Source organism: Phytophthora sojae (genome assembly GCF_000149755.1).
Source record: "Phytophthora sojae unplaced genomic scaffold PHYSOscaffold_2, whole genome shotgun sequence".
In the NCBI taxonomy this organism is placed as follows: domain Eukaryota; phylum Oomycota; class Peronosporomycetes; order Peronosporales; family Peronosporaceae; genus Phytophthora; species Phytophthora sojae.
In genome coordinates this window covers 929,658-956,064 of record NW_009258116.1, presented here as the reverse complement: position 1 = coordinate 956,064, position 26,407 = coordinate 929,658, and the positions used below count along the sequence as shown (strand labels likewise).

Below are 26,407 nucleotides of genomic sequence, written 5' to 3'. Positions count from 1 at the left end.
ACTCAAGACCCTCGAGGTACATCTACAGTAGTAGGTTCTGCTGGTTTTCCGATTGCTCAACTAGTACTTCATCATAAACTACAGCAGCTCTGATAGTTTTTGAAAGCCACGAGGATCAGTAACAGCGTGCTGAAAATGCAGAGGATGAAGCATACGAAAGAAACAGCCCCCTTCCGATAGCTCTTAGGCTCAACTTCAGAGCCTTCACAACAACAATGCATGGTGCGAGATGGTGCACTGGAGAAGTTTGAGCAGAAAGAGACCTTCCATCCTTCTAGTCTCGCCGAAGAGGGGGGCGATGGCACCCGCGACGCGAAGTGCGACGGTGATGGCGCTGGGCAAGACAGGATGCTGGTAAAGCGGGCCAGCTCCTGCCCAGCACTGCAAGTGAAACCCCTGCAAGAGAGTCCAAAAATGACGGACCACTAGGAACGACTGGCAGCATTTCTCCCAGTGACTCGCCCAGCAGGGCAAGTTTAGCGCACGCTCCTCTAATCTTAGGCTGAGGTTTGTCTCTTGGGCTGACACCGGCAGTCTGAGACGGACAAGACGCAAAGGCCGGGCGCCATTACGGCCTCGGCGCCTATTTCAGCTGGAAGCTGCTGCTTTCAATAGCCATGCAAGACTGCGGCGGTTTTACGTGATGGCGAATTGAACTGGGGTGAGTGAGACCCAAGCTGCTGGCTTTCCATTCGACGTTTTACCAGTCTTCTCACGCACTAAACTCCGCCTCTCAAGTCCGCGCAGCAGCTATGGGCGCCGCTGGATCGATCGAGACCACGCCGTACGACGAGGCGAAGTTCCTGCAGTCGAAGGCCGTCATGGAGTCTGCTGCCGAGGACGCCGACAAGTTTGCCAAGTTGAAGTCCATTTGGGCTAACGGTACCCCTCCTGCTGCTGCAGCTCCAGCCACCGATGCTGCTCCTGCTGCGGACGCCCACCGTAAGAGCGTTAAGGAGCTGCCGACGGCCGCCGCCCACGAGGGCCACAAGGAGAACGGCCATGCTCACGAGGAGAACGGCCACCACGCTCACGGGGAGAACGGGGAGAATGGCCACGCTCACAAGGAGGGTGATCACCATCACAAGGAGGATGGCCATGCCCACAAGGAGGGCGATCACCACCACGATCACGCTCACAAGGACGGAGAACACCACCACAAGGAAGGAGAGCACCATGGCGATCACCACCACAAGGACGATCACCATGACCACAAGAAGGAGGAGACTCACGCTCACAAGGAGGAAGCACACAAGGAGGAGGCACACGCCCCTAAGGAAGATGGCCACGCGGAAGCGCCGAAAGAGGCCCTGAAGGTCCCGTCAGCCTCGGCATCCACGAGCAAACTGCCCGGCGCCCCGTCAGAGCACCATGACGAGAAGCTTTCCAAGGAAGCATAACGGCCTTGCTTGCCCACCGCAGGTGCAACACGCTGCTAGAATTTATCAATAATGGGCTGGGGTCGCACTAAAAATGCGCCAGCCTACAGCACGGACCAAGCTTGAAGAGGTTGACCCTGCTTGAAGTGTGTGCACCTGGAATTAGGAATTAAATATACCTTGTTTTGATATTGCACGACTTTTTCTGTACCTAAACAGAAATTTATTTTGCATCGAAACAAATTGATGTGATGCAGTGGATACTTAGCAGAGGTATTGAAGTTGTCGCGAATTCTTGTGGACGTCAAAGGACCCAAGCAGAACACGCTGATTAGATGAGTCAGGACTTGATTAGAGCAGAGCTACACGACTAATGCATGTGCGTTAGTTTGCATCCATCGAGGCGTGGCGGAGATCGAGAGTCTCAACACAATCAACTTGGGCACAGAATTGCAAGAAAAGCGTGTCACTAGACGTCCATTTTGACGTCGCGTTGCTCAAGTGACCTCTCAAAACATAGCCTTACTCTTGCCTGCTCGAAGCACACCGTGCGTGGAAAGACTTAAAACCAACCGCATAAAGACTTTTAAAGTCTTCACTTGTTTACGCGCTAGCACCGATATTGTATCGCAGCTGTGTGACAAATCTGGACTCACCGACCTTGTCAGCACAGTGGCCAATTTCACCTCGTTGCTGGGCAATTTGCAGCGTGCGTTGCTGTGGAGCGCTGGGTGGGTCCAAGTCGCCACTGAGTCTGAAGATTCGAGCTCTTCACCAGCAACTCGACGGCTGAGTATGCCCAAGTCTACGTACTCTTCTATGAGCGACGTACATGTATTCCAATCTGCCCAAGCTTTCGACGATTCGACGCAGTGTGAGCTGAAAACCTGCAAGAGCAACGTTATTGCCTACACCACGTCGACATGTGAGCCAAGTTACGTGGCGACCAAGGTACAGTGTGCAGTGAGCTTAGGTGCGAATGTGGCCTTCAAGCAGAAGAATGGACCAATGTAGTCGCTGGATGGGCGGGTCGATGCCGACGCCTTTGATCCGCAACTCTTCCGGTACAACGACAGCGCCAATGAGGGCAGTTTGACACCCCTCATGCTGGCACAGAAGAGCTCCTGGGATATGAACGATGATAGCGCGACGTTCATTGTTCCATGTTTCCAAGTGAACGCCAAGAGCGTCGGCGACAACACGCAAGACCGGAATTGGTGTGAGCCTGAATAGAGCTAGGCGTCCTTGGTTGGCCCTCCGGGGGAATTGCAAGTGTCCACCACCGAGACCGCAACTAACGAAGAGACTCAAATTAATACGCCAACTGGAGTTGGAATTATCGCTGCGAGCCTTGCAGCCGCCTTGGTCGTGCTGGGATTCATTCTAGCTCGTCACCAATGGTCAAGCTCCAACCAAACGCAAAAACTCGCATCCGGTTTGTGGGAGGACGACGTCATCACTGCCAACAGAATTCCTATGGAAAAGGTCCGTTTTCTCAAGATCATCAGCAGTGGAACCCTGGGAGAGATCTATGCTGGGGTCTACAACGACGAGCGAGTCGCGGTCAAGATGCTGCTTCCAAGCAGCCGTCGCGACGTCAAACTTGTCAATGAGTTTCTGACGGAAGCCAAACTGACTGCTACGTTGGAGCACCCGCACATTGTCACTTTCATCGGAGTTGTATGGGATACATTTTCGGATCTTTGTATTGTACTGGAGTTCGTGGACGGTGGCGATTTGCGCAGCCTGTTGAATCGTTTGGAGAAGGAAGGCCGCTTCACTGGATTTGATCACGAGAAAGTAGTGTACTCCTCTAACATGTTAGCTGATTCTACTGGACACTAACTAACAGTTAGTTGAAAACTACACATGTCAGCTACACTGCATAGTGGAGGAAATGGGTACATGAGGAGATTACTTAGTAACCTGTACGAAAGCGTATTTACTAGCTGGTCTGGGTGTCTATATTGCACCGCGGACTTTGACATAGGTAGGAGGCACCTAAGTCGTCTTCACTCTTAAAATCGGCCATCGTCTGCGCTGATAAGTGGTGTGCCAGCCCCCCATGTGAGCTCCACCCAGCAAATGTTTCCCTATGTTAGCAGATTCTTCAAAGTATTATAGATTGGATGGTAAATTCTTAGTTTTGAGGGTGTATTTGTGTTCAGTTTGATACATCTCCCTTCTCGGCTGCCTTCGGTGCAAGCATATACTCTTCTCCATACTTTTGCTCTAACACTGCTAACATGTTAGCTCAAAATACTAGACACTAACTAACAGTTAGCTACCATGTATAGCAACTAACATGTCAGCGTTAGGGAGTACACTACGAGAAAGTGACTATCGCGCTGCACGTGGCTCGCGCTTTGACCTATTTGCACTCACTGGACTTCTCGAGAGCGACTCGACCGATCGATGGATGCTGGTGTCAGACGTCCTTGTGGATGGCTCCAGAGCTAATTACACTGGAGAAATACGACGATAAAGCGGATATTTTCTCCTTTGGGGTGGTCTTGTCGGAGTTGGATTCCCACACGCTACCGTATGCTCAGATCAAGCAGGAGATACAGCAGTCGTGTGGGAGGCTGATAACGGAGGCCACTACAACGCGTTGCAATGGGAACAGTCAGTGTCGAGTTTTCAGAGGCAGTCCCGCAGTCGATTATTGAGCTCGGCAACGCCTGCGTGTCGGTGAATCCAAGCGAGAGACCAAGTGCAGTGGAGGCTCTGTCCAAGCTTGAGGTGATTCTCTCGAAAGAGTTGGCGTGAATCGCATCGTGCATCCCGGGCATTGACCCAAACGATGATCACATTGTATGTAGTACATGGAAAAGTTTCCCCATTATCGAAGTGCAGTTGAAGCTTGGGTCGAAGTGTTGTTTCAATCTCACAACCTAGCATATGTATATGTGGTTTCCGAAGCTAAGGCTCGGAAGCCGAGCGCCCGAAAAAATAAAACCAGAATTAGTTAGTCGAGTGAAGGAGTTCTGTCCAGGTGAACGAACCACTAATCGAACGAACACGGCTAAATACAGGGGAAAAACACTGTGGGCCTGCGAGAAAGTAGCCGATTCCAGCTCCAGAACCACAATAACCGAGCTATCTGTATCGTACATATACAGTAACTCGTTATGGGCTGTATGATGGCTTGTGGAATGGCGATGTCATCACCGCCAACCGAATTCCTCGCGAGAAAGTGCGTGTCCTGAACCTCATTAGTCGCGGCGCCTTTGGCGAGGTCTACGCTGGTACTTACAATAACGAGCGAGTCGCGATCAAGATGCTGCTCTCGAGCACACGCCGCGACATCAAACTGGTGAGCGAATTTCTCACGGAAGCCAAGCTGACTGCTTCTATGGAGCATCCGCGTATCGTCGCCTGCATTGGTATCGCCTGGGACTCACTTTCCGATCTCTGTGTCGTGCTGGAATTTATGGACGGTGGCGATCTGCGAACACTGCTAAGCAACTACGAGAAGGAGGGCCACCCCATTGGGTTTGATCGTGAGAAGGTGACTATCGCGCTGCACGTGGCTCACGCACTGACCTATTTGCACTCGTTGGATCCCCCCGTGATTCACCGCGACCTGAAGTCTCGCAACATCCTGCTGAGCGGGACCCACGAAGCCAAACTGATAGATTTCGGGATCTCACGAGAACGACTCGACCGAACGATGACTGCTGGGGTCGGGACGTCCTTGTGGATGGCACCGGAGGTGATGACGGGAGAGAAATACGACGACAAAGCCGATGTTTTCTCGTTCGGAGTCGTGCTGTCTGAATTGGATTCCCACACGCTACCGTACACTCAAGTCAAGCAGGAGATGCTGAACACTCACGGGAGGCAGATTACTGATGCTACGCTGCTGCAACGAGTGGCGATGGGGACAGTTGCTGTCGAGTTTTCAAAGGCAGGCCCGTAGGCGATGATCGACTTGGGGAATGCCTGCGTATCGATGGACCCAACCGACCGACCAAGCGCAGCGGAGGCTCTGTTCAAGCTTCAGGTGATTCTGTCAAAAGAGTTGGCGTGAATGCATTGTGTTGCACCCGAATATCGACGTATCGTGAAAAGGAAAGCCAAATCGATATGAGAGACGGTAGCAACTCTGATTAATCCAAATTAGTGTATGTAGCATTCCTTCCCGTTTGTAGGAATAATAGCGCTACGTACACTTCACTGAGTTCCGAGTAATTCCACACAAGTCATATTTGTGGATTATGAAAGACGCTACATCCGGCATCGCCACCCTGACCGAGACCGAAGGAAGGCACAATATGAATGTATCTGGGGAAGTAACGCGTCGATCCACTTATGCGGATGTGAGCAAGCAACTAGAGAATTTAAGCGTTATCTAGCAGAAAACGAAAGGAAAATTGTCCTAAAGGGCTTGTAGCACGTTATTTACTTTTGTGAATGCCATCCCAACAAGCAACGTCTTTATAGGGGAGTCAGTTGTTGCAAGTTGATGCAGTGAACCAGTTCAAATGAAGTATTTGTACTCGGAAGTCCGAGCGCATTACTCATTACTCGAAAGTCCACGAAATGTACTCGAAAGTAAGGACGACCCGTATGCTGTAAGGCATCCATACCGTAGTAAAACGTCTCTATTCTATAATAAAGTTTACAGTCATTAGGCGAAAGTCAAAAAAATTTGGCTAGTCCTTACTCGGCAAACCTTCATAGAATCCACATAATCTTTCGCACGGGGGCAACACATTCGGCGCGTTAATAAAGAAAATCTTTGCAAACGTTTACTTACTACGTAGTACAATACAACAAACTATCGCAATACTGCTGGTAGTTAACGTCACATCATTTCCTTTGACAAAACGACCTGAAGTCTAAACAGAGCTTCAGCAGCGCTCGGCCGCATATTTGGATCCAGTGACACACAGGCACGACCAAGCTCCACCATCGACTGGGGCCTTGAGCTTGAAAACTCCGCTCGAATCGCCCCCATGGCCACTCTTTGGAGGAGGGTAGCATCGGTCATCTGCCGGCCTTGGGTGCTCTGCATCTCCTGTTTGGCCTGCGTGTACGGCAGCGAGTGCGAATCTAGCTCAGACAACACGACACCGAAGGAAAACATGTCGGCTTTGTGGTCATATCGATCGCCTGTCATCACCTCCGGAGCCATCCAAAGCGACGTCCCCACCATCGCGCTGCACGTGTGCCATGCCCTCACCTACCTGCATTCTCTGGAGCCCCTGTGATTCACAGGGACCTCAAGTCTCGCAACATTTTGCTGAATGAAGCTCACGAAGCAAAGCTGACCGATTTTGGGATTTCCAGAGAGCGGTTAGATCAAACGATGACGGCCGGAGTCACCTTCTCGCGGTCGAATCCCACTGGATGGCCATCCTTGTCGTAATTGCTCAGCAGTGTCCGCAAGTCTCCACCGTTCATAAACTCCAGCACCACGCACAAGTCGGAAAATGAGTCCCACGCGACGCCAATGAAAGTCACGATACGCGGGTGCTCCATACACGCGGTCAGCCTCGCCTCAGCCAGAAACTCATTGACCATGCGAATATCGCGGCGTGTGCTGGGGAGCATCATCTTGACAGCCACTTGGTAGCTATTGAAGAACCCCGTGTAGACTTCACCAAAGGCGCCGCGACTGAGGAGCTGGTCGATGTGGACTTTTTCGCGTGGGATCCGATTTGCCGTAATGATGTCATCGTCCCATAGCCCGGCTTGACCTTGGTTCGGTCTGGAATTTCGGCGCCGAACGAGCAGGAATCCCAGAACGGAAAGAACGGCGACAACTACGCACGCCGCGATGATTCCGATGATCGCAGGGGTACCCAACCCGTTGTTGCCCTCTCCTGCGATTGAGCTTGTTGAGTTTGTTGAGCTGGTTGTCGTATAGTTCTCCACGAGCCACCGAGATACCCACGCGCTTCCTTCAACGGTGGTCATGGAGGCCCGGCATGGCAGATAAGTTTGCCGTCGAGGCGCAGGGAACAATCGGAGTGCTGTAGCCACCATTCTGTGTACTCGCAGGACACTGATTGTATCCCAGCTCACTCTCCCAGGGCACCGTGTGGATTGCAAGCACGGTGTACGTGTTGTTGCTAGACCCATCTGTCCAGACGTGCTTGAACACGTACGGCACTGGGATCATTTCTGGCGATCCACCAGTGGCCCACATTGTCGTAAAAACGGTTTCGGAGGTGTCGTCTTCAAAGTCCTCGATGAGGCATCTGGTCGACGACACAAGTTTATCGCCAGTACAGCCCAGGTCGACATAACTCGTCGTGTTGTCGGCTTGAGTGCAGTTCTTGAATGAGCAGCCAGCAGATAGGAAGTCGCTGATCGGAACGGCGAGATCCGCCATTGAATGTGTCCCATCGGTGAAAATCTGCACGGACTCGTTGGTGCTCGACAGGCTGAAGCCGGAATCCCAGAAAAGCGCCCGCTGAGCAAGGCCGTCGAGGTTGTCCCAGGTCAGCGAGTCGGCCTTGAATTGCACTCGGCAACTTGGTCACGTTGAGTTGCTCGGCCGAATCTCCAGCAAGCGCTCGGTAATACAACTGCTGAGCCAGGTCCGAGTTGGTTCCGTCGAACACGAACGAGTCGTTGTTGGGCAGCTCGGCAGTTAGGTAAGAACCTGAACCGGAAGACGACGAAGCCAAACGACGACCGTTGTTGCTACTCATGGGTAGGAGTGAGGAAGACTTGGGGGCCAGCGGGTAAAAGTCGAACTGCAGGAGCCCGACGATCAAGTCGAAGGCCGAACGAATAGGTACGGGAACTTTTAAAAAAGTGCAACACAGTTGCGACTTGCCAGGTGGTATCCATGGTGGTATTGCTACCTCGATCACAAAACTGGTCATGATTCATGACTCATTAAGCACTGCTCGAAGTTTCAATTAGCAAAACAGCACGGCCAAATATTGGGACAGCAACGCGTTTCAACAGTGATGCTATAAAGTAGACTGCTGATCGATTCAGCCCCTTACTACAGCGTAGTCTAATGTCAACAGACTCCTCAGCATGGTTCTGCGGGAGGGTACGTAAATCACACCGACCACTGTGGCCGCTTTTCACCCTGGCTGTGCATGTATTGTAGCCATTGCTTTATCTACATCCATGCAATTCATTGATAGCGGTGATATCTCAGTGAGTGAACTTGATAGGGCCAACTTGGCGCCACGAAGTCCTCCGGAAGTTCAGTGAACTAGTTCTATCTCAACTCGACAAGATACACTCTGGCACAGGTGTATGTTGCTCGCCAAAACCCCCGATAACAACTAGTTGTTATCTAGAGCCGCGCGACAAGCTTTTGCGCGTTGCAGCGATGTAATAGCTTACCGGAACTCCTCGTCGCTGAAAACCTCACACGTATCAAAAGTTTTGATACGTGTGAGGTTTGATTCAAAAGTCAACACATCGTCAGATGTAACTTACAGTACAGTATTAGGTCTCTGATTGGCTAAAATGCAATTTCATTTCGATGGTCGCAGCTCCCCACATCTTGCTCGACGTCATCGAGATCACTTCCCCCAATTAATTCCTCCTCTTCCTCCCACGACGCTGTCCTCGATCCTCATGGCTTCCAAGCGGCGCAGCGTGGTGCTGCACTTCGACCTGAACCGCACCGTGCTCATGTCGGACGCCGCGGGCGGGCGCACCATGGAGAACACGGTGGACTACCTGCTGTCCGAGTGCACGTGGGGCTACGTGAACCCTTCGAGCCCGTCCGAGTGGGTCTGCGTCTCCGACGCGTCGTCCATCGAGCCCCCAAGCGCCGACGCCCACAATGTAGCCAAGCTGATCACGTACAAGCAGTTCGTGGACGATGCCCACCCATACCAGTGTCTGGCCACGGCTGCGGGCAGCGACATCGACCACATCAAGGCGGTCAACAAGGCGGCCAAGAAGAAGCGGACGGCGCTGCAGTCGGCCTTCACGGGCGGTGACAATGCGCCCGGTCGTCGGGTGCGCGGGTCCTTCGAGGAGGTCATGCAGAAGCTGCACTTCCCCGAGGGAGCGCAGCGTGACGCGGCCAAGCAACTTGCAGCGTCGATGCCCAAGTCCCGCCTGCAGGAGGCGTGGAGCGAAGGTCGGTACTATCTGCTGCCGTCGTTTCTTCAGTTCTTGTCCTACTTGGCGTCCCCCCAGGTGGCCGACAAGGACGTGGATGTGAAGCTGGTATTCCGCACGTTCGGTGACGATATCGTTGAGGTCGCCAGGGAGCTGGATCTGCTGGTGGACGGCCAGCATCCTGTCGGTCTGCCGGCGCTGCCGGAGAAGTTCCGGCTGAAGCTGGAGCCGAGTGAGCGTCGGGTGGGCACGTTCTACCGCGACGGGTTTGGTGCGGACGGCACAGCGCTGGCGGTGGGAACGCTCACGAAGGTGCCGTTCTCGTCCAAGCTCGCGGAGGAAGGTGCGAGTGCGCCGAGCAATTTCTACGCGGCGAACGACCCGGATGTCAAGGTCGTTCGGGGATTCCAGCCTATCCAGGAGACGCTGGAGGGCATGCTGAAGGGGGCGAGTACGCTCGCGCTCCGTGATTACTGGGAGTGGTGGAGCGCCCACGCCGAAGACGGCCAGTACGGCAAGCTGCTGCTGATTGATGAGGAAAAGGCGGAGAAGGATGGAGAGGTTGCTGTGTTCTTTGACGATCACGTTGAGGCGCACCACTCGCACATTGTGGATGTGCGCGATGCTCGCTCGGGCGCACCGGTGGACTTTGAGAAGAGCCGTGGCAAGTACCTTCAGAGGGTGGAGCCGTTCGCGGCCATCACGGACCCGAACTACTTCACCGCGCTGTTCGACAAGTACGTGGCCACGTAGACGCGCTAGCTTAGCTCCTTCTCCGACGTTGTTGTGACGATTTGAGTGAGCTCCGTTGGCGATATAATGGAAAGCAAGCCTTCAGACCTTACTATTCATCGTTCATAGTCATTTTTCAGTACACTGTACTTGCCAATTCGCGTACGACCTCGGTTGCCATGGCACTCGACATTCAAGGCCCGTTGAGAACTCTTAATCCAACGACCTCCGCCGAGCGACACAAACCGTGACAGCAGAGTGCCTCGTAGGCTCGGTGGGTTCGGCAGTTCAAGAGGACGACTCAAGACATCTATTCAATTAATTTATTCATTTTACGGGTATTATTTATCATAGATATCACTGTACTTGCACGACTCTCCAATCCGACCCAAAACCTTCCATATCCGCCTATTGCATATCAAAACATTTTCTACAGTGTATAAGGTATCTATAGACTAAATCCAAGTTTCCTTCGAAATAATTTTCATTTCAAGATCTCGGCTGCCGAGCGCATCACGACCCGCGTCCGTCCATTGTGCGCCGGGCGGCCACTCGCGCAGATCCGCCGCCCCTTGACCCGCGAGGATCCGCAGTATGCGGCTGCGGCGGCCCAGGCGGAGGCGCGGTCTAAGGACCCTCTCCAAGGCGCCTCAGCCGTCGATGCCTCGGCCCACCTCATGATTGTATGCCGCGCGATCTTGGAGGTCCCGGGCCACGGGATCTTTTCGAAGCGGTGGCTGCCAGCCCAAGCATGAGGCTCATGAGCTTGGGCGACTCAAGGACTTTGCGCTTCGCTCCAATCACTTCCCAATTCTCGTTGTCGAGGAAACATCGCCCAGAGAGCACCGCAAGGCCCAGCGCACTAGTCACTGAGTGAGCTGTCTGTCTGTCTGTCCCCCACTGGGCTCTTGCCATCATGAAGTCCCCGACCAACTACGGGAGTGAGAACGAGGAGACGCGCTTCATCCGGCGCGTCGCGGCGCCCGACCGCCCGAGCAACAAGCGGCGCCAGAAGAAGCGCTTGGCCGTGGCCGGCGCCACCATCGGCCTGCTGGCCGCGTCGGCCGGCGTGGGCTACGCCACGATGCGCGCGTCGAACGCCTCGAGCGACGTCAAGACGGCCAAGCTGGCGGCCAACATGGCCAACGAGGCCTTCGTGTCCAAGCTGGGCGACGCCTTCCACCCCAAGTTCGACGAGATCGACACGGACGGGAACGGCGAGCTGTCCAAGGACGAGATCCTGGCCGACCTGAACGGCAAGGAGACGGCGGACGTCAAGCGCGTCATGAAGTCCGACCTGCCCGACGACATCAAGAGCAACCTCGTGGCGCTGCTGGAGGGCAAGCTCCAGAGCGACAGCGACTGCGCCAAGCAGGCGCTGGACTCGCGCCCGACGGCCGTGCGCCGCGAGGACCACGAGATCTTCTACTACATGCTGGACGTCTTCTGCCCGCGGGTCACCATTGCCGTCACGCCTCCCGACCAGGAGGACGAGAGCGAGGAGAAAACGCCCGCTGACAGCCAGCAGACGGTCGAGATCCCGACGCCCGACGGAGGCACCGCCCAAGTGCTGATCGTCGGCGAGCCGGAGGACGGGAAGCAGACCATCGCGATCCCGGACGACCAGGGCGGCTACACGACGACGGAGGTCAAGTCCATCGAGACGCCGACTGGCGAGCAGAAGATCTTGATCCCGAACGCGGACGGCGACATCACCCCCGTGGTGGTGCCGGAGCTGCCAGCGGACGTCACGTCCGAGTTGAGCGAGGACACGCAGGTCGTGGACGTGGTCACGCCCAGCGGCGAGACCCAGCAGGTGATCGTCGAGGGCGAGCCGGAGCACGGCGAGCAGACCGTGCAGGTCCAGGACAGCACCGGCGAGTACGTCGAGACGAAGGCCGAGGTGGTGGAGACCCCCTCGGGCGAGGAGCAGCTCATTTTTTCGACCCCCGACGGCGACATCATTCAAGTGCCGCTGCCGGAGCCGGTGCCGGAATTCGACAGCGGCCCGAACCCGTACGCCGACCAGGAGCCTGAGCCGCCCGTCGTGCAGACGGTCGACGTGGTCACCGACAATGGCGAGCACGAGCAAGTCATCGTCGTGGGCGAAGTCGAGGACGGCAAGCAGACCATCGAGGTCGCCGACGACCAGGGTGGCTACACGGAGAAGGAGGTGGCGGCCGTCGAGACCGACCAGGGCGAGTCCATCGTCGTTCCCGACGGAAACGGAGGCACCACGGTCGTGAACGTGCCCGATGTGCCGGACGTGATCGCCGACCTGGCCACGGACGACACCCAGGTGGTGAACGTCGTGAACCCCGACAACGGCGCGCAGCAGCAGGTTGTCATCGAGGGCGAGCCGGAGCACGGTGAGGTGACTGTGGACATCGTGGACGCGTCGGGCGAAGTGACCACTGAGGAGGTGAAGGTCATTGAGACCGACAGCGGCCTGAAGCTCGAGGTGCCGACGGACGACGGCATCGTGGCCGTCGTGGTGCCGGACGTGCCGGCGGAGATCCACGAGGAGATCGTCGAAGAGGAGAACCCGGTACCGCCTGTGTTGCAGACGGTTGACATCGTCACCGCCAGCGGCGAGGAGAAGCAGGTGATCATTGAGGGTGAGCCCGACCACGGTGTGCAGACCATCGAGATCCCGAACGAGCACGGCGACTACGTCGAGACGCAGGTCAAGGCCGTTGAGACCGACAACGGCGTCAAGCTGGCGATCCCGGATGCCAAGGGCGAGACTACGGTTGTGACTGTGCCCGATGTTCCGGCTGAGGTTGTGCAGCAGGCTTCGACTAGCACTCTGGTGCTGAACGTCGAGACCCCAAGCGGCGAGCAGCAGCAGATCATCATCGATGCCAAGCCCCAGAACGGCATGCAGACCGTTCAGATCGTTGACGAGCACGGCGAGGTGACCACTGAGCAGGTGAAGGCCACTGAGACGTCCGAGGGCGAGAAGATCGTGGTCCTGACCGATGGCGGCTACGCCCCCGTGACAATTCCTGATGTTCCCAAGGAGGCCAAGGAGGAGATCGCTCAGCAGCAGGCAGAAGCCGCAGGCATTGAGACTCTATTCGTCGAGGAGGAGACTCCGGTTGTGCAGACGGTCGATGTGGTCGCCGACAACGGCGAGCAGCAGCAGGTGATCCTGGTCGGCGGCATTGAGGACGGTACCCAGACGATCGAGGTCCTGAACGACTTCGGCGGCTACACGGAGACCGAGGTGAAGGCCATTGAGACGCCGGAGGGCGAGAAGCTGGTGGTCCCGGACGCTGAGGGCGACATGACGGTGGTGACTGTGCCGGAAGTGCCGGCCGAGATTGCCGAGATCGCGACGGAGGACACGCAGGTGGTGAACGTTGTGACCCCGAGCGGCGAGCAGCAGCAGGTGGTGATCGAGGGCGAGCCCGAGCACGGCGAGGTGACCATCGAGCTGGTCGACGAGCACGGTGAGGTGACGACCGAGGAGGTGAAGGCCGTTGAGACCGACGAGGGCATCAAGCTTGTGGTGCCGACCGATGACGGCTACGTGCCGGTTGTGGTACCGAAGATCCCGGAGGAGATCCAGCAGGAGATCGTTGAGGAGCAGCCGACGATGTCGGGCGGAAACCCGTTCGCTGAGGAGGAGACTCCGGTTGTGCAGACGGTCGATGTGGTCGCCGACAACGGCGAGCAGCAGCAGGTGATCCTGGTCGGCGGCATTGAGGACGGTACCCAGACGATCGAGGTCCTGAACGACTTCGGCGGCTACACGGAGACCGAGGTGAAGGCCATTGAGACGCCGGAGGGCGAGAAGCTGGTGGTCCCGGACGCTGAGGGCGACATGACGGTGGTGACTGTGCCGGAAGTGCCGGCCGAGATTGCCGAGATCGCGACGGAGGACACGCAGGTGGTGAACGTTGTGACCCCGAGCGGCGAGCAGCAGCAGGTGGTGATCGAGGGCGAGCCCGAGCACGGCGAGGTGACCATCGAGCTGGTCGACGAGCACGGTGAGGTGACGACCGAGGAGGTGAAGGCTGTTGAGACCGACGAGGGCATCAAGCTTGTGGTGCCGACCGATGACGGCTACGTGCCGGTTGTGGTGCCGGAGATCCCGGAGGAGATCCAGCAGGAGATCATTGAGGAGGCCCCGGAGGAGCCGATTCTCTCGGGATACTTCCCCGAGCTGTCCGGCGAGAACCCGTTCACTGAGGAGGAGACTCCGGTTGTGCAGACGGTCGATGTGGTCGCCGACAACGGCGAGCAGCAGCAGGTGATCCTGGTCGGCGGCATTGAGGACGGTACCCAGACGATCGAGGTCCTGAACGACTTCGGCGGCTACACGGAGACCGAGGTGAAGGCCATTGAGACGCCGGAGGGCGAGAAGCTGGTGGTCCCGGACGCTGAGGGCGACATGACGGTGGTGACTGTGCCGGAAGTGCCGGCCGAGATTGCCGAGATCGCGACGGAGGACACGCAGGTGGTGAACGTTGTGACCCCGAGCGGCGAGCAGCAGCAGGTGGTGATCGAGGGCGAGCCCGAGCACGGCGAGGTGACCATCGAGCTGGTCGACGAGCACGGTGAGGTGACGACCGAGGAGGTGAAGGCTGTTGAGACCGACGAGGGCATCAAGCTTGTGGTGCCGACCGATGACGGCTACGTGCCGGTTGTGGTGCCGGAGATCCCGGAGGAGATCCAGCAGGAGATCATTGAGGAGGCCCCGGAGGAGCCGATTCTCTCGGGATACTTCCCCGAGCTGTCCGGCGAGAACCCGTTCACTGAGGAGGAGACTCCGGTTGTGCAGACGGTCGATGTGGTCGCCGACAACGGCGAGCAGCAGCAGGTGATCCTGGTCGGCGGCATTGAGGACGGTACCCAGACGATCGAGGTCCTGAACGACTTCGGCGGCTACACGGAGACCGAGGTGAAGGCCATTGAGACGCCGGAGGGCGAGAAGCTGGTGGTCCCGGACGCTGAGGGCGACATGACGGTGGTGACTGTGCCGGAAGTGCCGGCCGAGATTGCCGAGATCGCGACGGAGGACACGCAGGTGGTGAACGTTGTGACCCCGAGCGGCGAGCAGCAGCAGGTGGTGATCGAGGGCGAGCCCGAGCACGGCGAGGTGACCATCGAGCTGGTCGACGAGCACGGTGAGGTGACGACCGAGGAGGTGAAGGCTGTTGAGACCGACGAGGGCATCAAGCTTGTGGTGCCGACCGATGACGGCTACGTGCCGGTTGTGGTGCCGGAGATCCCGGAGGAGATCCAGCAGGAGATCATTGAGGAGGCCCCGGAGGAGCCCATGACTGGTCTTGAGGGATCGAAGTTCATGACCAAGGACGAGTTCCGTGAGTGGATCTCCAAGCGCTACCAGGATAAGATCTCGGAGATGATGGAGCAGGAGCAGCGACTCGAGGAGGAGGAGGCGGCCAAGGCCAGCCGTGTGAAGCAACTCGAGGGCTGCATTGAACAGGCGGCGAACAAGGTATGTGTCAAGATGCTGATCTCTATGAGCTTGATCATCTGACTAACTCTTGTGCTTGTTGTTTGTATTTGCAGTTCGGCTACTACGGCGTGTACGAGCAGCCGCCGCACTACCAGAACGCTGTGGACTGGGTCGAGAACGAGTGCTGGGCCAACCAGTGGGAGCCCGAGGCTCCGGCCGAGCACCCGATGCTGCGCCGCTAAGACGGCAAGCTCGATCGGTTGGCGGGTGAGGCGGACGACCTGGTGTGAAACGACTGGCTGACAATGTGTTGAAGACGACGACTGGGTAGGGTGGCGCTTTGCATGGATTTGCATTTCCGTTCTGTGCGCTTGTAGTTAGTGACCTGCACGTGCATGTAGCCAAAAAAAGTAGTGTCGCGCATTCTAAGGCGTTCTGTAAAAACGATTTGGTTTCTTGAAATGTAGCCACTTGTAATAGGCAGCTGTAGCCATTAATCTGTTAGGAATTCAGCCAATGGCATTCGAGGAAAGTTTCAAATGGAGGACAAGAAACGATCACCTCCTCCTCCCGTTGGTGCTGCGGACAAGGCCGTGGACGTCCAGACGCCCAAACGCGCTCGTTTAACCCCTTCTACAGTGAAGAAGACTGCTGCTCCGCCCTCGGATGCGGAGACGGAGCTCCTCCGCGCGTTAGAAGAGGAAGTAGCAAGAGAAGAAGAGGAGAACAAACAAGACAAGAACAAGAACAAGAAACTCCTTCTAGAAGAAGAAGAAGATGACGACTACGACGAGTCGGACGATGAATAAAACTTCCAAGAAATGAAAAAAAGAGAACAGGAAGAGAGAAGAACAAGAAGATGATAGATTTTCTTGTTAAGAAGGAGAGGACGTCTTCTTGAGCTCGTCGTTGAGCCAATTCCGCAGCGCTCGGACGCTGTCTCGGTCTTGCGCGCAGCACTCGACGACGTTGGTGAAGATGGAAGAAACCGCAGAAGAATGAGAAGAGTGGGGGCCTCCAGACGAGTGGCTATTCCTTCTGCCTGAATGGTTTGGGAATCCGAGCTCCGCTGCCACTGCCGCGGGGCCCGTGAATAAAACCCCTTTCGACTTGGAGGAGGACGAAGAGGAGAAGGAATGCGCTGCACCAGTGGCGTCTCGCGAGCGCACCGGATGCCTCCGCTGGTCCATTTTCAGCTCAAAGTCGACGCATTTCCGCAGTTCTCGTCTTGCTTCTTGCAGTGCGGCGCGCTGCAGCTGCTTGCGGTTGTTGAGTAGTTGCTGGTACTCTTTGGACTGCGGTTCTTCGGGCGTCTCGGCCGGCAGCGGCGGCAAGAAGCGGTCGGTCTTGTTGAACACGAGCAGGAGCTGCGTCTGGGAGAAGACCTTGGTGCGAGCTCTGTGCTTGAGGAAGCGGATGAGCTCCGAGGCCACGAGGGGGAAGCGCACGGCGTCGGACGCGTCGACGACGAAGAGCACGGCGACAATGGGGAGAGAGGACGTCTGGAAGGAGGTCGAGGGGGCGAGCGTGTTGAGGTTGTTGAGGTTGGAGCTGCTGCCCCCTCCGAAGGCGGACGCGAAGTCCCCCGTGGCGCTGTACCATTTGGCTCGAGAGGAGCGACGCCCCGGAGGATTCACGAGCTGCAGGTATCTGTCGCTGGATTCCACGCGGTAGGAGGCCGTCTGCAGCGTCTTCGTCGGCTCTGGAAACAGATAGGAGGGCAACTCGAGGCCTTTAGCCGTGTACAGGGTCAAGTCGTCGCCGATGGAGATTCGAGACAGGTGATTCACTAGCGTTGACTTGCCGGCACCGTCGAGGCCCAAGAGCAGTAGCTTGCCGCGATGTTTCTTGGCCGCGTGCTGCCGAGTGAGCATGCCAGTCAACATCCTTAAGGACCCGCGATAGTCCGAGTCGGAGGCTGCTTCCCCCTCGGTCTGGTAGCTGAGCAGCTCATGTGACGGGAATGCCCCCATTATCACAGCCGAAAGATAACTAACTGCGAGCAGGGTGAAGCGCGGACTATTTCAGCCTGCAGGCGTTGCTAGGCGGTTGTGCTATTCCACCCGAAATAGTGGCGTTGATGGTGTCGAGTACGGGATCGGACAGTCGATATGCGATCGCTAGTGTCGCGCTCTATTCACTCTGGTAACACGCGCGTAGTGGAGGTAGACGATGGGTTCTGAAGGTGATGACAGCGGGAAAGACCGCATAGCCTCGTTCAAGGAGGGCGCAGCTGTGCGTGTGCGCGATGAGGATGGAGAAGTTCAAGACGCGACTATCGTCCGCCAGCACCGCAATGGTGACTACACCGTCAAGTACGAGGACACAGGCAAAGTGGAGAAGAATGTGCCAAAAGCTCGAGTCCAGAGTGCTGAAAAGGGCGAAGGGAAAGGCAGAGCAAGGAAACGACAAGAAGAAGAAGAAGATGGCGAAGACAAGAAAGGAGAGGACAGTACTGAGCTGGAAGTTGACGAGACTGTGCAGTTCAAGAACGACAAAGGCGAATGGTGCGACGGTCAGATCCTTAAAGTTCGCAGCAACGGCCGCTATGACATCGCAGTAGACGGAGACGAAGACGAAGTGGCGAAGAATGTCGAGCGACGAGATATTCGCGAGCGTAAAGCCTCAAGTAAGAAGAAGAAAAAGAAGAAAAAGAAGGAGAACACGGAGGCGGATAACGAGAGCGACGAGGAGAGCGACAGCGAGAACGAGAAGCGCGCAATGCGGAAACGAAGAGCTCTTAGAGGCGGCAAGGGCAAGCGCGAGCTGGTGACCAGCGAGGACGACAGCGACGACAGCGTGGGGCGAAGAAGACAGGGCCGCTTCCAAGCTCGGAATGGAGCGGCAGGCTTCGCTCAGCTTCGCGTGAATCAACTGGTCGAGTTTGAAGACAAAAGCGGGCGGATCCGTCGTGGGCGGATCAAAATGCTCAACCGGGAGCAGCGCAGTTGCGACATTGAGCATGAAAGCGACACGGAAAAGGTCTCGAAGCGGATCGCGCTGGACGTCGTTCGGCCCACAACCGCCTTCGGGCGATTCTTTGGCGGAACCAACCGCAACTTTGTCCCCTTTCAGCTGAATACACACGTCTACTACCGCACCAAGGACGGCACAGAGCGTAAGGGAATCGTCCTAAAGGTCTCGAAGAGTACCGGTAAGACCCTATACGACGTCGAAGATCTGCTGGACGGAACGATGTTGAAGCAACTCTCAGTGGGGAAGTTGCGGGCGGTGCCGTGGCTCGACTACACGCTCCCCAGTTGGAATGGCTTACCGGGGTTACCGAGTTTCTCGCTGTTCTCCGCCCCCATTCTTCGCAGAGGCATGAACGTGCGCTTCCGTCGCACCGACAAGGAAACTGGGCGCGTTGTATGGAAAGACGGCGTCATTATGAAGGCAAAGTCGAACGCGTGCTGTATCGTCGAGTACTTTGGTCCCAATGGTGACAGTAAACGCGAGGAAGTGAAGAACTCCGACATCCAAGCTCGGTTCTTCCGGATGCCGTTTAGCGGGATGCTTGACGGCGTCATGGACGGTCTTTCACTGCCTTCTATCCAGCTGCCTGCGGGTATGTTCAAGGTTGGGAGTGCTGTGGAGGTGTCGAATGGAGCGAAGGTTTTCCTCGGGACGATCGTGAGCTCTAACGACATTGACAAGACGTACACAATCCGATATGAAGATGGTCGTAAGGAGAAGAACGTGCCTAGTGATCGAGTTCGACTGTCGCTGCGTCGCTTACGGGTCGGAACCGAAGTCGAGATGATCGTCGAGGGTCCATGCAAGGAAGTGTCCAAGTTGGACGGAGAAGTGGCGTGGATCCATCGAGACGAGAAGGTGGCGGTGCGGATCAACGGCGGCAACAACGACGTCTTCGCTGAAGTGTGTACGCATGCGCTGATGGTGGATGGGAAGCCGGCATTCACTGCGCCTCTGAGCAGCACGTGGCTGGAGCTGATGGGCTACTACTGCAACCTAGTGGCGGAGCTGCTGATCTACGCGTGGTTCTTCTTCGGCTTGATGGTGGAAATGGACGAGATGCTGACGTTGCATGGAGACACGGCGCCCGACTTGCTCCAGGATCAAGAGAACATGGCTGCGATGTATGACAGTCAGCAGATCGACTGGGGGCTCTGTCGTCACTCTGCGCTGCATAATGAGACCTCTTCAGGCTCGTCCTCCGCGTCGAATTCCTCGTCCTACCTGCTGATCCCCTCGAATGCAATAGCAACCGACCGCGCGTGGCTCATGGCGTTGTTGGTGTCCAAGGCGATTCTAACGGCATGTAGTGCCGTCCTGGTGCTTCGATGCCTACGCTCCAAGCTGTCCGCCCTGCAAGATGAGTAGGTTATACTGGTGCTCACACTTATTATGTTAATTGCCCTCTAACCATTTCATTTCTTCACTATTGCAGCTTCATTGACCTGAAGGAGTATCAGCAGGAGCGCGTGATGCGGCGTCACTTGGCCGTGACCATGGGCTGGACGCTCATCGTGACGTTCCTGACGCTGGTGAACTACGCGTCGCTGCTGAATCGGTTCGACTTCTTCTGTCTACTCAATGGCAACACCAACTCACTGAGCTTCGACGAGCTGGCGCTGAGCATCGACCCGTTCGCCATCCACACGAGCTACGCCAACCCCGTGCAGCTCCTCGTCTCTTTATCCGCCAAGACGACGTTCAACCTGTTCCGGGGCGTGACATTCCAGCTGCTGCTCTACGCCTTTCCGACTAGCGGCACCAACTTCATCCGCCGCGTGGCGTTCGCCGTGCCCTCCATCGCCGTCACCGCGTTGCTCTGTGCCATTGGAGGCGCCGCGCTGCACACGTTCTACTACGTGCAGAAGACGGAGATGCTGGGCAACCAAGAGCTCGTCGTGTCGACGCACATAGATCTGTCGGTGCTGCTGCTGGCGTTGTCGCTGTGGTTCATCCACTGCCTCTACAACATTGGAGCTGCAGCCGGACGGTTCTCCGAGACGAGACTCGAGCGACAACGCACGTCTCGCGGCGAAGTGTCGGAGGACGTCCTCGATCTGGCAGAGCGTGGAGAGTTCGGCCTTCAAGCTCAGCGCGAGGCTCTCGTGACGAAGGTGGAGCAGCGCCAAGACCAACTCGGAATCTGTAAGCTCAGCATCCTGCGCATCTATCGCCACATTGTCGTGCACTTTGTGGCGGCAGCGGTGGCCATTTACATCGACGTGACACTGCGCAAAGTGGTGAAGGAGTTGGATGGGGGTTCTGGCGTGGCGTTGAATGCGTTGGCCTTCCACCTCGGAGTCTCCATCACGTGGCTCGTCGGATCAGTGATGGCAGCAATGTTTGCGATCTCACTACGACAACAGTCCCCAGAGCTGCTAGCCTACATATTATACGTGTAGACAAGCTACTCTTAGACTTTTCGTGACTGATTAACGGATTTTGAATCACCACTTCTCAGTAGTAGTAGCCTCATTCGAGAATCCGCGGCCTCGTGATGAAGTGTCCCTTTTTGGGTGGAGTTGGAGGAGGGAGACTTGGTCAACGATTTGATAAGAGGCATAAGCCGCTCGCTATCACGTGTGATGCCAACCAGCTGCAGCTCTTCCTGAAGAAGAAGGAGGGCGACGTGGAGGACGGCGCGTGGCTGACGGAGAATGAAGTAGTTTCTCGTGAGTGGATCGATTGGAAACGCGTTGGGATCCGCTGTCGAGTTAACCGTCTGGCGGCGTCGTATCTTGGGTATTATGATGCTGAACTTGGAGACAAAGCGCTGTGGTATGATGGAGCGTTGTTGCGGATCCACGTTGTATTCAAGCAAGGTGTGTGCATATTTTGGGTTGTCGGTACTGGATTGCCGTGCTGTGCTGGTTGTTGGCCAGCATATTGCTGCTGTATAGAGAGGCATGCTTTGAAATTGAAAACGAATTGCAGAATGAGGGTTTTATTACGGGTTCCCCACTCTATGGCCACGAGATTTTGACGAATGTAGCCCCACTTACTCGCGAGTTTATCGACCTTCGGCGCATCTTAACTCAGCGTTATGATCCAGATGAGCCCGAATCTCCTAACGCGACTATGTCGTTTCCTTTGAACAGCGCCTTGCTTGTTGACACGGCAACTGATGGATTCAAGTATCAGCGTATTGAGAGTGAAGAGGTGTTTATGCATTTGGGGAAGACCTGGGGCTGTCAATCGATGTCAGTAGATGAATGCCGCAGACGTGAAGACTGGAAAAAGTACGGCAACGACCAGAGCAACCGTCTAGCGCTTTCGACAGTCATGCGCGCCCGGTACGACGGCCGTTTTTATGCTGTGTCGCTGATGAATAATTCGGTCGACTCCGTGTCTGAGGTCCGGTAGTCGAGAACCGATACAAGGTAAGATAACAATTGTTGGAGCTGTTTGAGTGTGCTGGTAATGCTTTGACAGTGCTTGCGTTGTCGTATCCACAGGTGGATCTGACACACGCTATTAACACTGGATAGGCAAGACTGATCTCCATGCTCTTGAAGGAAGGCTTTGTCACGTCGGAAAATGGCTTGGAGATTGCAACAATTTTAACGATATTGCAGATACAGAATCAGTAAACGTGATCATCCAGAGCGGCGTTGTGATTGGTCCGAACCCCCCTCGAAGCGACAGATGGCTACATTTACGTCATGCTTGACTCGCATCGTAATCGCTCACGTCTACCGAAAGGTGTCAACGGTATCACCTCGAGCAGCAAGGGGGCAATGGACGTCGCCGTCTTTGCCACTGCCGCTTGGACAGCACAGCCACTGCAGTTCACTCTACAATTTGCCTTTTAACAACAGCAACCACTACTACTAACCACCGACCAAGTCGCCACCTGTGCACCATGTCCGCCAACCTCGCCGACTACGAGCTCTTCAAGCCGCTGGAGCTGGCGCCGGGCCTGACGCTCAAGAACCGCTTGGTCTTCAGTCCGTGCACGCGCGCGCGGTCGGACATCAAGACGCGCTGCCCCACGGACGAGAACGTCAAGTACTACGCGGCGCGCGCGAGTGCCGGCCTCATCATGTCGGAGGGCTGCGCCGTGTCGGAGCAGGCGTACGGATGGTACGGCGCGCCTGCGCTGTACACGGACGAGCAGCAAGAAGGCTGGCGCAAGGTCGTGGAGGCCGTGCACGCCAAGGGCGGCAAGATGTTCGTGCAGCTGTGGCACATGGGCCGCCAGTCGCACCCGTCCTTCCACCCGAGCAACGAGGTGGCCTCGTGCTCGTCGTCCTGCTACTCGACGGGCCGCACGCACGACTCGGAGGGCAACGCCACGGGGTTCCCCACGACCCGCGCGATAACAATTGAGGAGATCCACCAAGTGATCGAGGACCACCGCAAGTGCGCGGAGCGTGCCAAGGCCGCGGGCTTTGACGGCGTCGAGTTCCACGGAGCGGGCGGCTACTTGATCGACGAGTTCCTGCAGACGAGCACCAACAAGCGCACGGACGAGTACGGCGGCTCGGTGGAGAACCGTTTCCGCTTCCTGCGCGAGCTGATCGAGGCCGTCACGACCGTGTACCCGGCCGAGCGTGTTGCTGTGCGTCTGTCGCCGAACGGCGTGTACGGCGGCATGGGCAGCGAGGACAACTACGAGACGTTCACGTACGTGATCACGGAGCTGAGCAAGATGGGTCTGTGCTACTTGGCGACGCACGACGGCTTCGGCTTCGGTCGCTCGAACAAGTGCCGCGTGTTCACGGTGTTCGAGCTCAAGACGCTGTTCAAGGGCCGCGTCATGGCCACGTGCAGCTACACGCGCGACCAGGCCGAGGGCGTGCTGCATGCGGGCGTGGCGGACTTGGTGGGCTTCGGCCGCCCGTTCCTCGTGAACCCGGACCTGCCGGAGCGCTTCCGCAACGACTGGCCGCTGGCGGAGCCGCTGCCGTACGAGCTCTTCTGGAACGCGAAGAAGGGGCTGGAGGGCTACCACTTCTCTGCGTACGACCCGAAGAAGGCGGAGGCGGACAAGGAGAAGCAGGCGAGCCCCGTGGACCCTTAATGCGCAAGTTGTAAGTTCTTGGTTCGCAATGTTTGTCGACGTACTTGCAGTAGTAAATAGTGAAAATGACGAATGCAGGCATCATGTTTTGCGATAGTGATATGGTCTTTCCAATCTGCTGGTGATGGATACCACATTGATTCTGACTTCGTGCTGAGTCCACGATGAACGCAGTCGTTGTTCACATGCCGCCGTCGCCACCACGTTCGAGATCAAGTTCACATGATGAGAAAAGTTTTTATCGTCGAGAATACCCAGCCCAGTTCCGCACCAAGCGCATGAGAAGTGCCAGGTACTCGTGGGCAAGTCATTCAAGTGGATTGCGACTGATACTTGCTATTGGTTTACGATTGCTGGGCCGGATGCGTAGCCGGTAGTTTCAGAGTCCTCGGTCAACACTGAAGGTTGCACTTGGTGTTGACCGAGCAGCAACTACACTTACCTCAAGCGGGGGGCATTCAACCAGTAAGTTTACCCGATACTAGTTCGCCAGCTCCTTTGACAGAATCACCTGTAGCTTAAAAAGAGCCTCTGCTGCGCTTGGTCTCAAGGTCGGGCCCACCGAAACACAAGCACAGCCAAGATCCACCATGGACCGAGGTGCTGCGTCTGAAAACTCGACACTGACCGTCCCCATTGCTACCTTTTGGAGGAGAGTAGCGTCGCTCATCTGACGGCCATGGGACTGCTGCATCTCCTGCTTGGCCTGAGCGTACGGCAGCGTGTGAGAGTCCAGCTCCGACAGCACGACTCCGAACGAGAACATGTCTGCCTTTTCATCATATCGCTCGCCTGTCATCACCTCCGGAGCCATCCACAGTGACGTCCCCACTCCCGCCGTCATGGTTCGGTCCAGACGCTCTCGTGAGATCCCGAAATCCGTGAGCTTTGCTTCATTGGCGTCGTTGAGCAGAATATTGCGAGACTTCAGGTCTCTGTGGATCACGGAAGGCTCGAGAGAGTGCAGATACGTGAGTGCGTGGCACACGTGAAGCGCGATCGCGACTTTTTCGCGGTTAAAGCCAACCGGGTGGCCTGTTTTCTCGTAGTTGCTTAGTAGTGTTCGCAGGTCACCGCCCTCCATGAACTCCATGACCACGCACAGATCCGAGAGAGAATCCCAGGCGACTCCAATGCATGTGACAATGCGCGGGTGGTCCATGCTGGCCGTGAGCTTCGCTTCAGCTAGGAAATCGTTCACAAGCTTGATGTCTCGGCGTGTACTCGGCAGCAGCATCTTGATCGCCACACGCTGGTCGTTGAAAACTCCAGTGTAGACCTCGCCAAAGGCGCCCCGACTGACAAGCTCGTTAACGCGGACCTTCTCACGCGGAATTCGGTTGGCCGTGATGACATCGTCGTCCCACAAACCGGTCTGGCCTTGGTTCTGAGCTCCTCCAGAGTGGCGGCGGCGAGCGATGACGAATCCAAAGACCAGCACGACTACGACGCAAGCAGCGATGATTCCTGCGATAGCACCAGTGCTGATTCCGCCGCTACTTAAATTCTCAACGCGGTTGTCAGTCTTGCTCGTATTCGTGGCCGCTATCTCCTGAAGCCATGATCTAACACTAAGCTCGACTTCGGGCTCGCACCAAGTTGCTCCCTGCACATTTTCAGGTTCCACTTGTATGCAGGGAGCTATGAAAATCGCAGAATTGGGGCAAGTATCATCACTCATAGACCACTTGCTCTTCTCTGCCAGCATGTAGAGAGTCGTATCGGCATCACTGGCGCTGTACTGGAACAGTTGTGGATCAAAGCTGTCGATATCGATGTCTCCGACAGTGGACCACATGGGTCCGTCACTCTGCTTAAACGGCACGTTCACATCCAAGCTCAACGCGCAGTGCGCCGTGGTCGCCACGTAGCTTGGGTCGCAGGTCGACTCTGTGTAGGTGATAACGTTTGCCTTACAGCTCATCAATGCACACGCTGTTTCGTTGTCAAACGTCAACGAAGCTTGGAACGTGTCGCTCATACTGCGGCCACAAAGCACGTAGACTTGAACATAGTCGGCCGTAGCGGAGCTGGAGGAGGAACTTGAATCCGCATACCCAGGGGCGGCTTGAACCCATCCGGCACTCCACAGCAACGCGCGTTGCAAGTTGTTAGGCAACGTGGTGAAATTGGTTACGGTGTTGACGAGCTCGGTCAGTTGAGAGTTGAGCTTGGAAGGGGTCGTGGGGGCAGTGAAGTTCGAGTTGTAGTACAGCTGAGAGACAATATCAGTGCTAGCATGAACCCTTGTGAAGTGTATGGGTAGCAGCGCTATCAAGTAAACAAGCAGCGAAGTGGGCATCGCGACGTGGTGGGAAGAGAGTATTGCCGGTAGCTGGAGGTTCTGTCCTGTTGGTGTGTGCCTCGTTGTCTTGTACCACGCCTGGAACAACGAGAGAGTAAGCTATCGGATTTGGTTGTCGATGCCTCAGGTACACAACGGAAGCCTGCAAACCTTTGTTTGTTGCAGTGCGTACTAGGCGGGAGATCGTAAACTAATTTACCTCTAGTAAGGTCCTCTGGGGCAACACGAGAGGGCCCTTCGCCCTCTTGTGGCAAGCACTCTATGCAGCCAGAACCTCACGTACTGTGCGGCCCAGCGTTCTCTCGGCGGGTGGGAGGGTAAATATGTGTGCAGTAGTGTGATGTACGTATTGTGAATTCCTGCCAAATTTGGACTTTTGGGCCGGTTCTTCCAATCGACTCCCACCACAAAACGCCCATGAAACGCCGACGTACCTTATCATTCCGTATAACTACGGATTTAGCACCTAAAATAGCCTAGCATAGTACCGGGGCGATTCGGAACCAATC

At 56.2% G+C, this 26,407-nt stretch overlaps 12 protein-coding genes across 12 annotated transcripts; 8 read left to right on the top strand and 4 right to left on the bottom strand.

Annotated features, from left to right (window-relative positions):
- Nucleotides 1-752: 752 nt before the first annotated feature.
- PHYSODRAFT_310637 (hypothetical protein) lies at nt 753-1,400 on the top strand (the record flags this gene model as incomplete). The annotated part of the gene is made up of 1 exon (XM_009520055.1): nt 753-1,400. One exon carries the CDS (start codon nt 753-755, stop codon nt 1,398-1,400), a length of 648 nt encoding a protein of 215 aa, XP_009518350.1.
- A 798-nt stretch (nt 1,401-2,198) lies between these two features.
- On the top strand, nt 2,199-5,301 carry PHYSODRAFT_324321 (hypothetical protein; the record flags this gene model as incomplete). The annotated part of the gene is made up of 5 exons (XM_009520054.1): nt 2,199-2,330; nt 2,394-2,598; nt 2,737-3,108; nt 4,006-4,138; nt 4,599-5,301. The coding sequence occupies 5 exons, from the start codon at nt 2,199-2,201 to the stop codon at nt 5,299-5,301; spliced, it is 1,545 nt and encodes a 514-aa protein (XP_009518349.1).
- An 888-nt stretch (nt 5,302-6,189) lies between these two features.
- On the bottom strand, nt 6,190-6,552 carry PHYSODRAFT_482867 (hypothetical protein; the record flags this gene model as incomplete). The annotated part of the gene is made up of 1 exon (XM_009520053.1): nt 6,190-6,552. A coding segment is annotated over one exon (363 nt), but the record flags the coding sequence as incomplete, so codon positions are not given.
- Nucleotides 6,553-6,686: 134 nt separating this feature from the next.
- Nucleotides 6,687-8,186, bottom strand: PHYSODRAFT_324320 (hypothetical protein; the record flags this gene model as incomplete). The annotated part of the gene is made up of 4 exons (XM_009520052.1): nt 6,687-7,210; nt 7,413-7,845; nt 7,874-8,089; nt 8,169-8,186. 4 exons carry the CDS (start codon nt 8,184-8,186, stop codon nt 6,687-6,689), a joined length of 1,191 nt encoding a protein of 396 aa, XP_009518347.1.
- A 750-nt stretch (nt 8,187-8,936) lies between these two features.
- Nucleotides 8,937-10,184, top strand: PHYSODRAFT_310646 (hypothetical protein; the record flags this gene model as incomplete). Its single annotated transcript, XM_009520051.1, has 1 exon — nt 8,937-10,184. The coding sequence occupies one exon, from the start codon at nt 8,937-8,939 to the stop codon at nt 10,182-10,184; it is 1,248 nt and encodes a 415-aa protein (XP_009518346.1).
- Nucleotides 10,185-11,448: 1,264 nt separating this feature from the next.
- PHYSODRAFT_482301 (hypothetical protein) lies at nt 11,449-13,839 on the top strand (the record flags this gene model as incomplete). Its single annotated transcript, XM_009520050.1, has 2 exons — nt 11,449-12,585; nt 13,636-13,839. Coding segments are annotated over 2 exons (1,341 nt in total), but the record flags the coding sequence as incomplete, so codon positions are not given.
- Nucleotides 13,840-13,992: 153 nt separating this feature from the next.
- On the top strand, nt 13,993-15,993 carry PHYSODRAFT_555774 (hypothetical protein; the record flags this gene model as incomplete). Its single annotated transcript, XM_009520049.1, has 2 exons — nt 13,993-15,633; nt 15,708-15,993. The coding sequence occupies 2 exons, from the start codon at nt 13,993-13,995 to the stop codon at nt 15,834-15,836; spliced, it is 1,770 nt and encodes a 589-aa protein (XP_009518344.1). The 3' UTR covers nt 15,837-15,993.
- Nucleotides 15,994-16,469: 476 nt separating this feature from the next.
- PHYSODRAFT_485262 (hypothetical protein) lies at nt 16,470-17,567 on the bottom strand (the record flags this gene model as incomplete). The annotated part of the gene is made up of 1 exon (XM_009520048.1): nt 16,470-17,567. The coding sequence occupies one exon, from the start codon at nt 17,565-17,567 to the stop codon at nt 16,470-16,472; it is 1,098 nt and encodes a 365-aa protein (XP_009518343.1).
- Nucleotides 17,568-17,766: 199 nt separating this feature from the next.
- PHYSODRAFT_251198 (hypothetical protein) lies at nt 17,767-20,972 on the top strand (the record flags this gene model as incomplete). The annotated part of the gene is made up of 2 exons (XM_009520047.1): nt 17,767-19,934; nt 20,006-20,972. 2 exons carry the CDS (start codon nt 17,767-17,769, stop codon nt 20,970-20,972), a joined length of 3,135 nt encoding a protein of 1,044 aa, XP_009518342.1.
- A 95-nt stretch (nt 20,973-21,067) lies between these two features.
- PHYSODRAFT_478889 (hypothetical protein) lies at nt 21,068-21,933 on the top strand (the record flags this gene model as incomplete). Its single annotated transcript, XM_009520046.1, has 2 exons — nt 21,068-21,396; nt 21,471-21,933. The coding sequence occupies 2 exons, from the start codon at nt 21,068-21,070 to the stop codon at nt 21,931-21,933; spliced, it is 792 nt and encodes a 263-aa protein (XP_009518341.1).
- A 499-nt stretch (nt 21,934-22,432) lies between these two features.
- On the top strand, nt 22,433-23,593 carry PHYSODRAFT_483387 (hypothetical protein; the record flags this gene model as incomplete). The annotated part of the gene is made up of 1 exon (XM_009520045.1): nt 22,433-23,593. One exon carries the CDS (start codon nt 22,433-22,435, stop codon nt 23,591-23,593), a length of 1,161 nt encoding a protein of 386 aa, XP_009518340.1.
- A 375-nt stretch (nt 23,594-23,968) lies between these two features.
- On the bottom strand, nt 23,969-25,100 carry PHYSODRAFT_540589 (hypothetical protein). The gene has a single exon (XM_009520044.1). It carries the CDS (start codon nt 24,828-24,830, stop codon nt 24,075-24,077), a length of 756 nt encoding a protein of 251 aa, XP_009518339.1. The 5' UTR covers nt 24,831-25,100; the 3' UTR covers nt 23,969-24,074.
- Between the last annotated feature and the right edge of the window lie 1,307 nt (nt 25,101-26,407).

Excerpts from the sequence above, each read along its gene's own strand:
- PHYSODRAFT_540589 (XM_009520044.1), bottom strand. The coding sequence starts at position 24,830 with ATGCTGCTGCCGAGTACACGCCGAGACATCAAGCTTGTGAACGATTTC.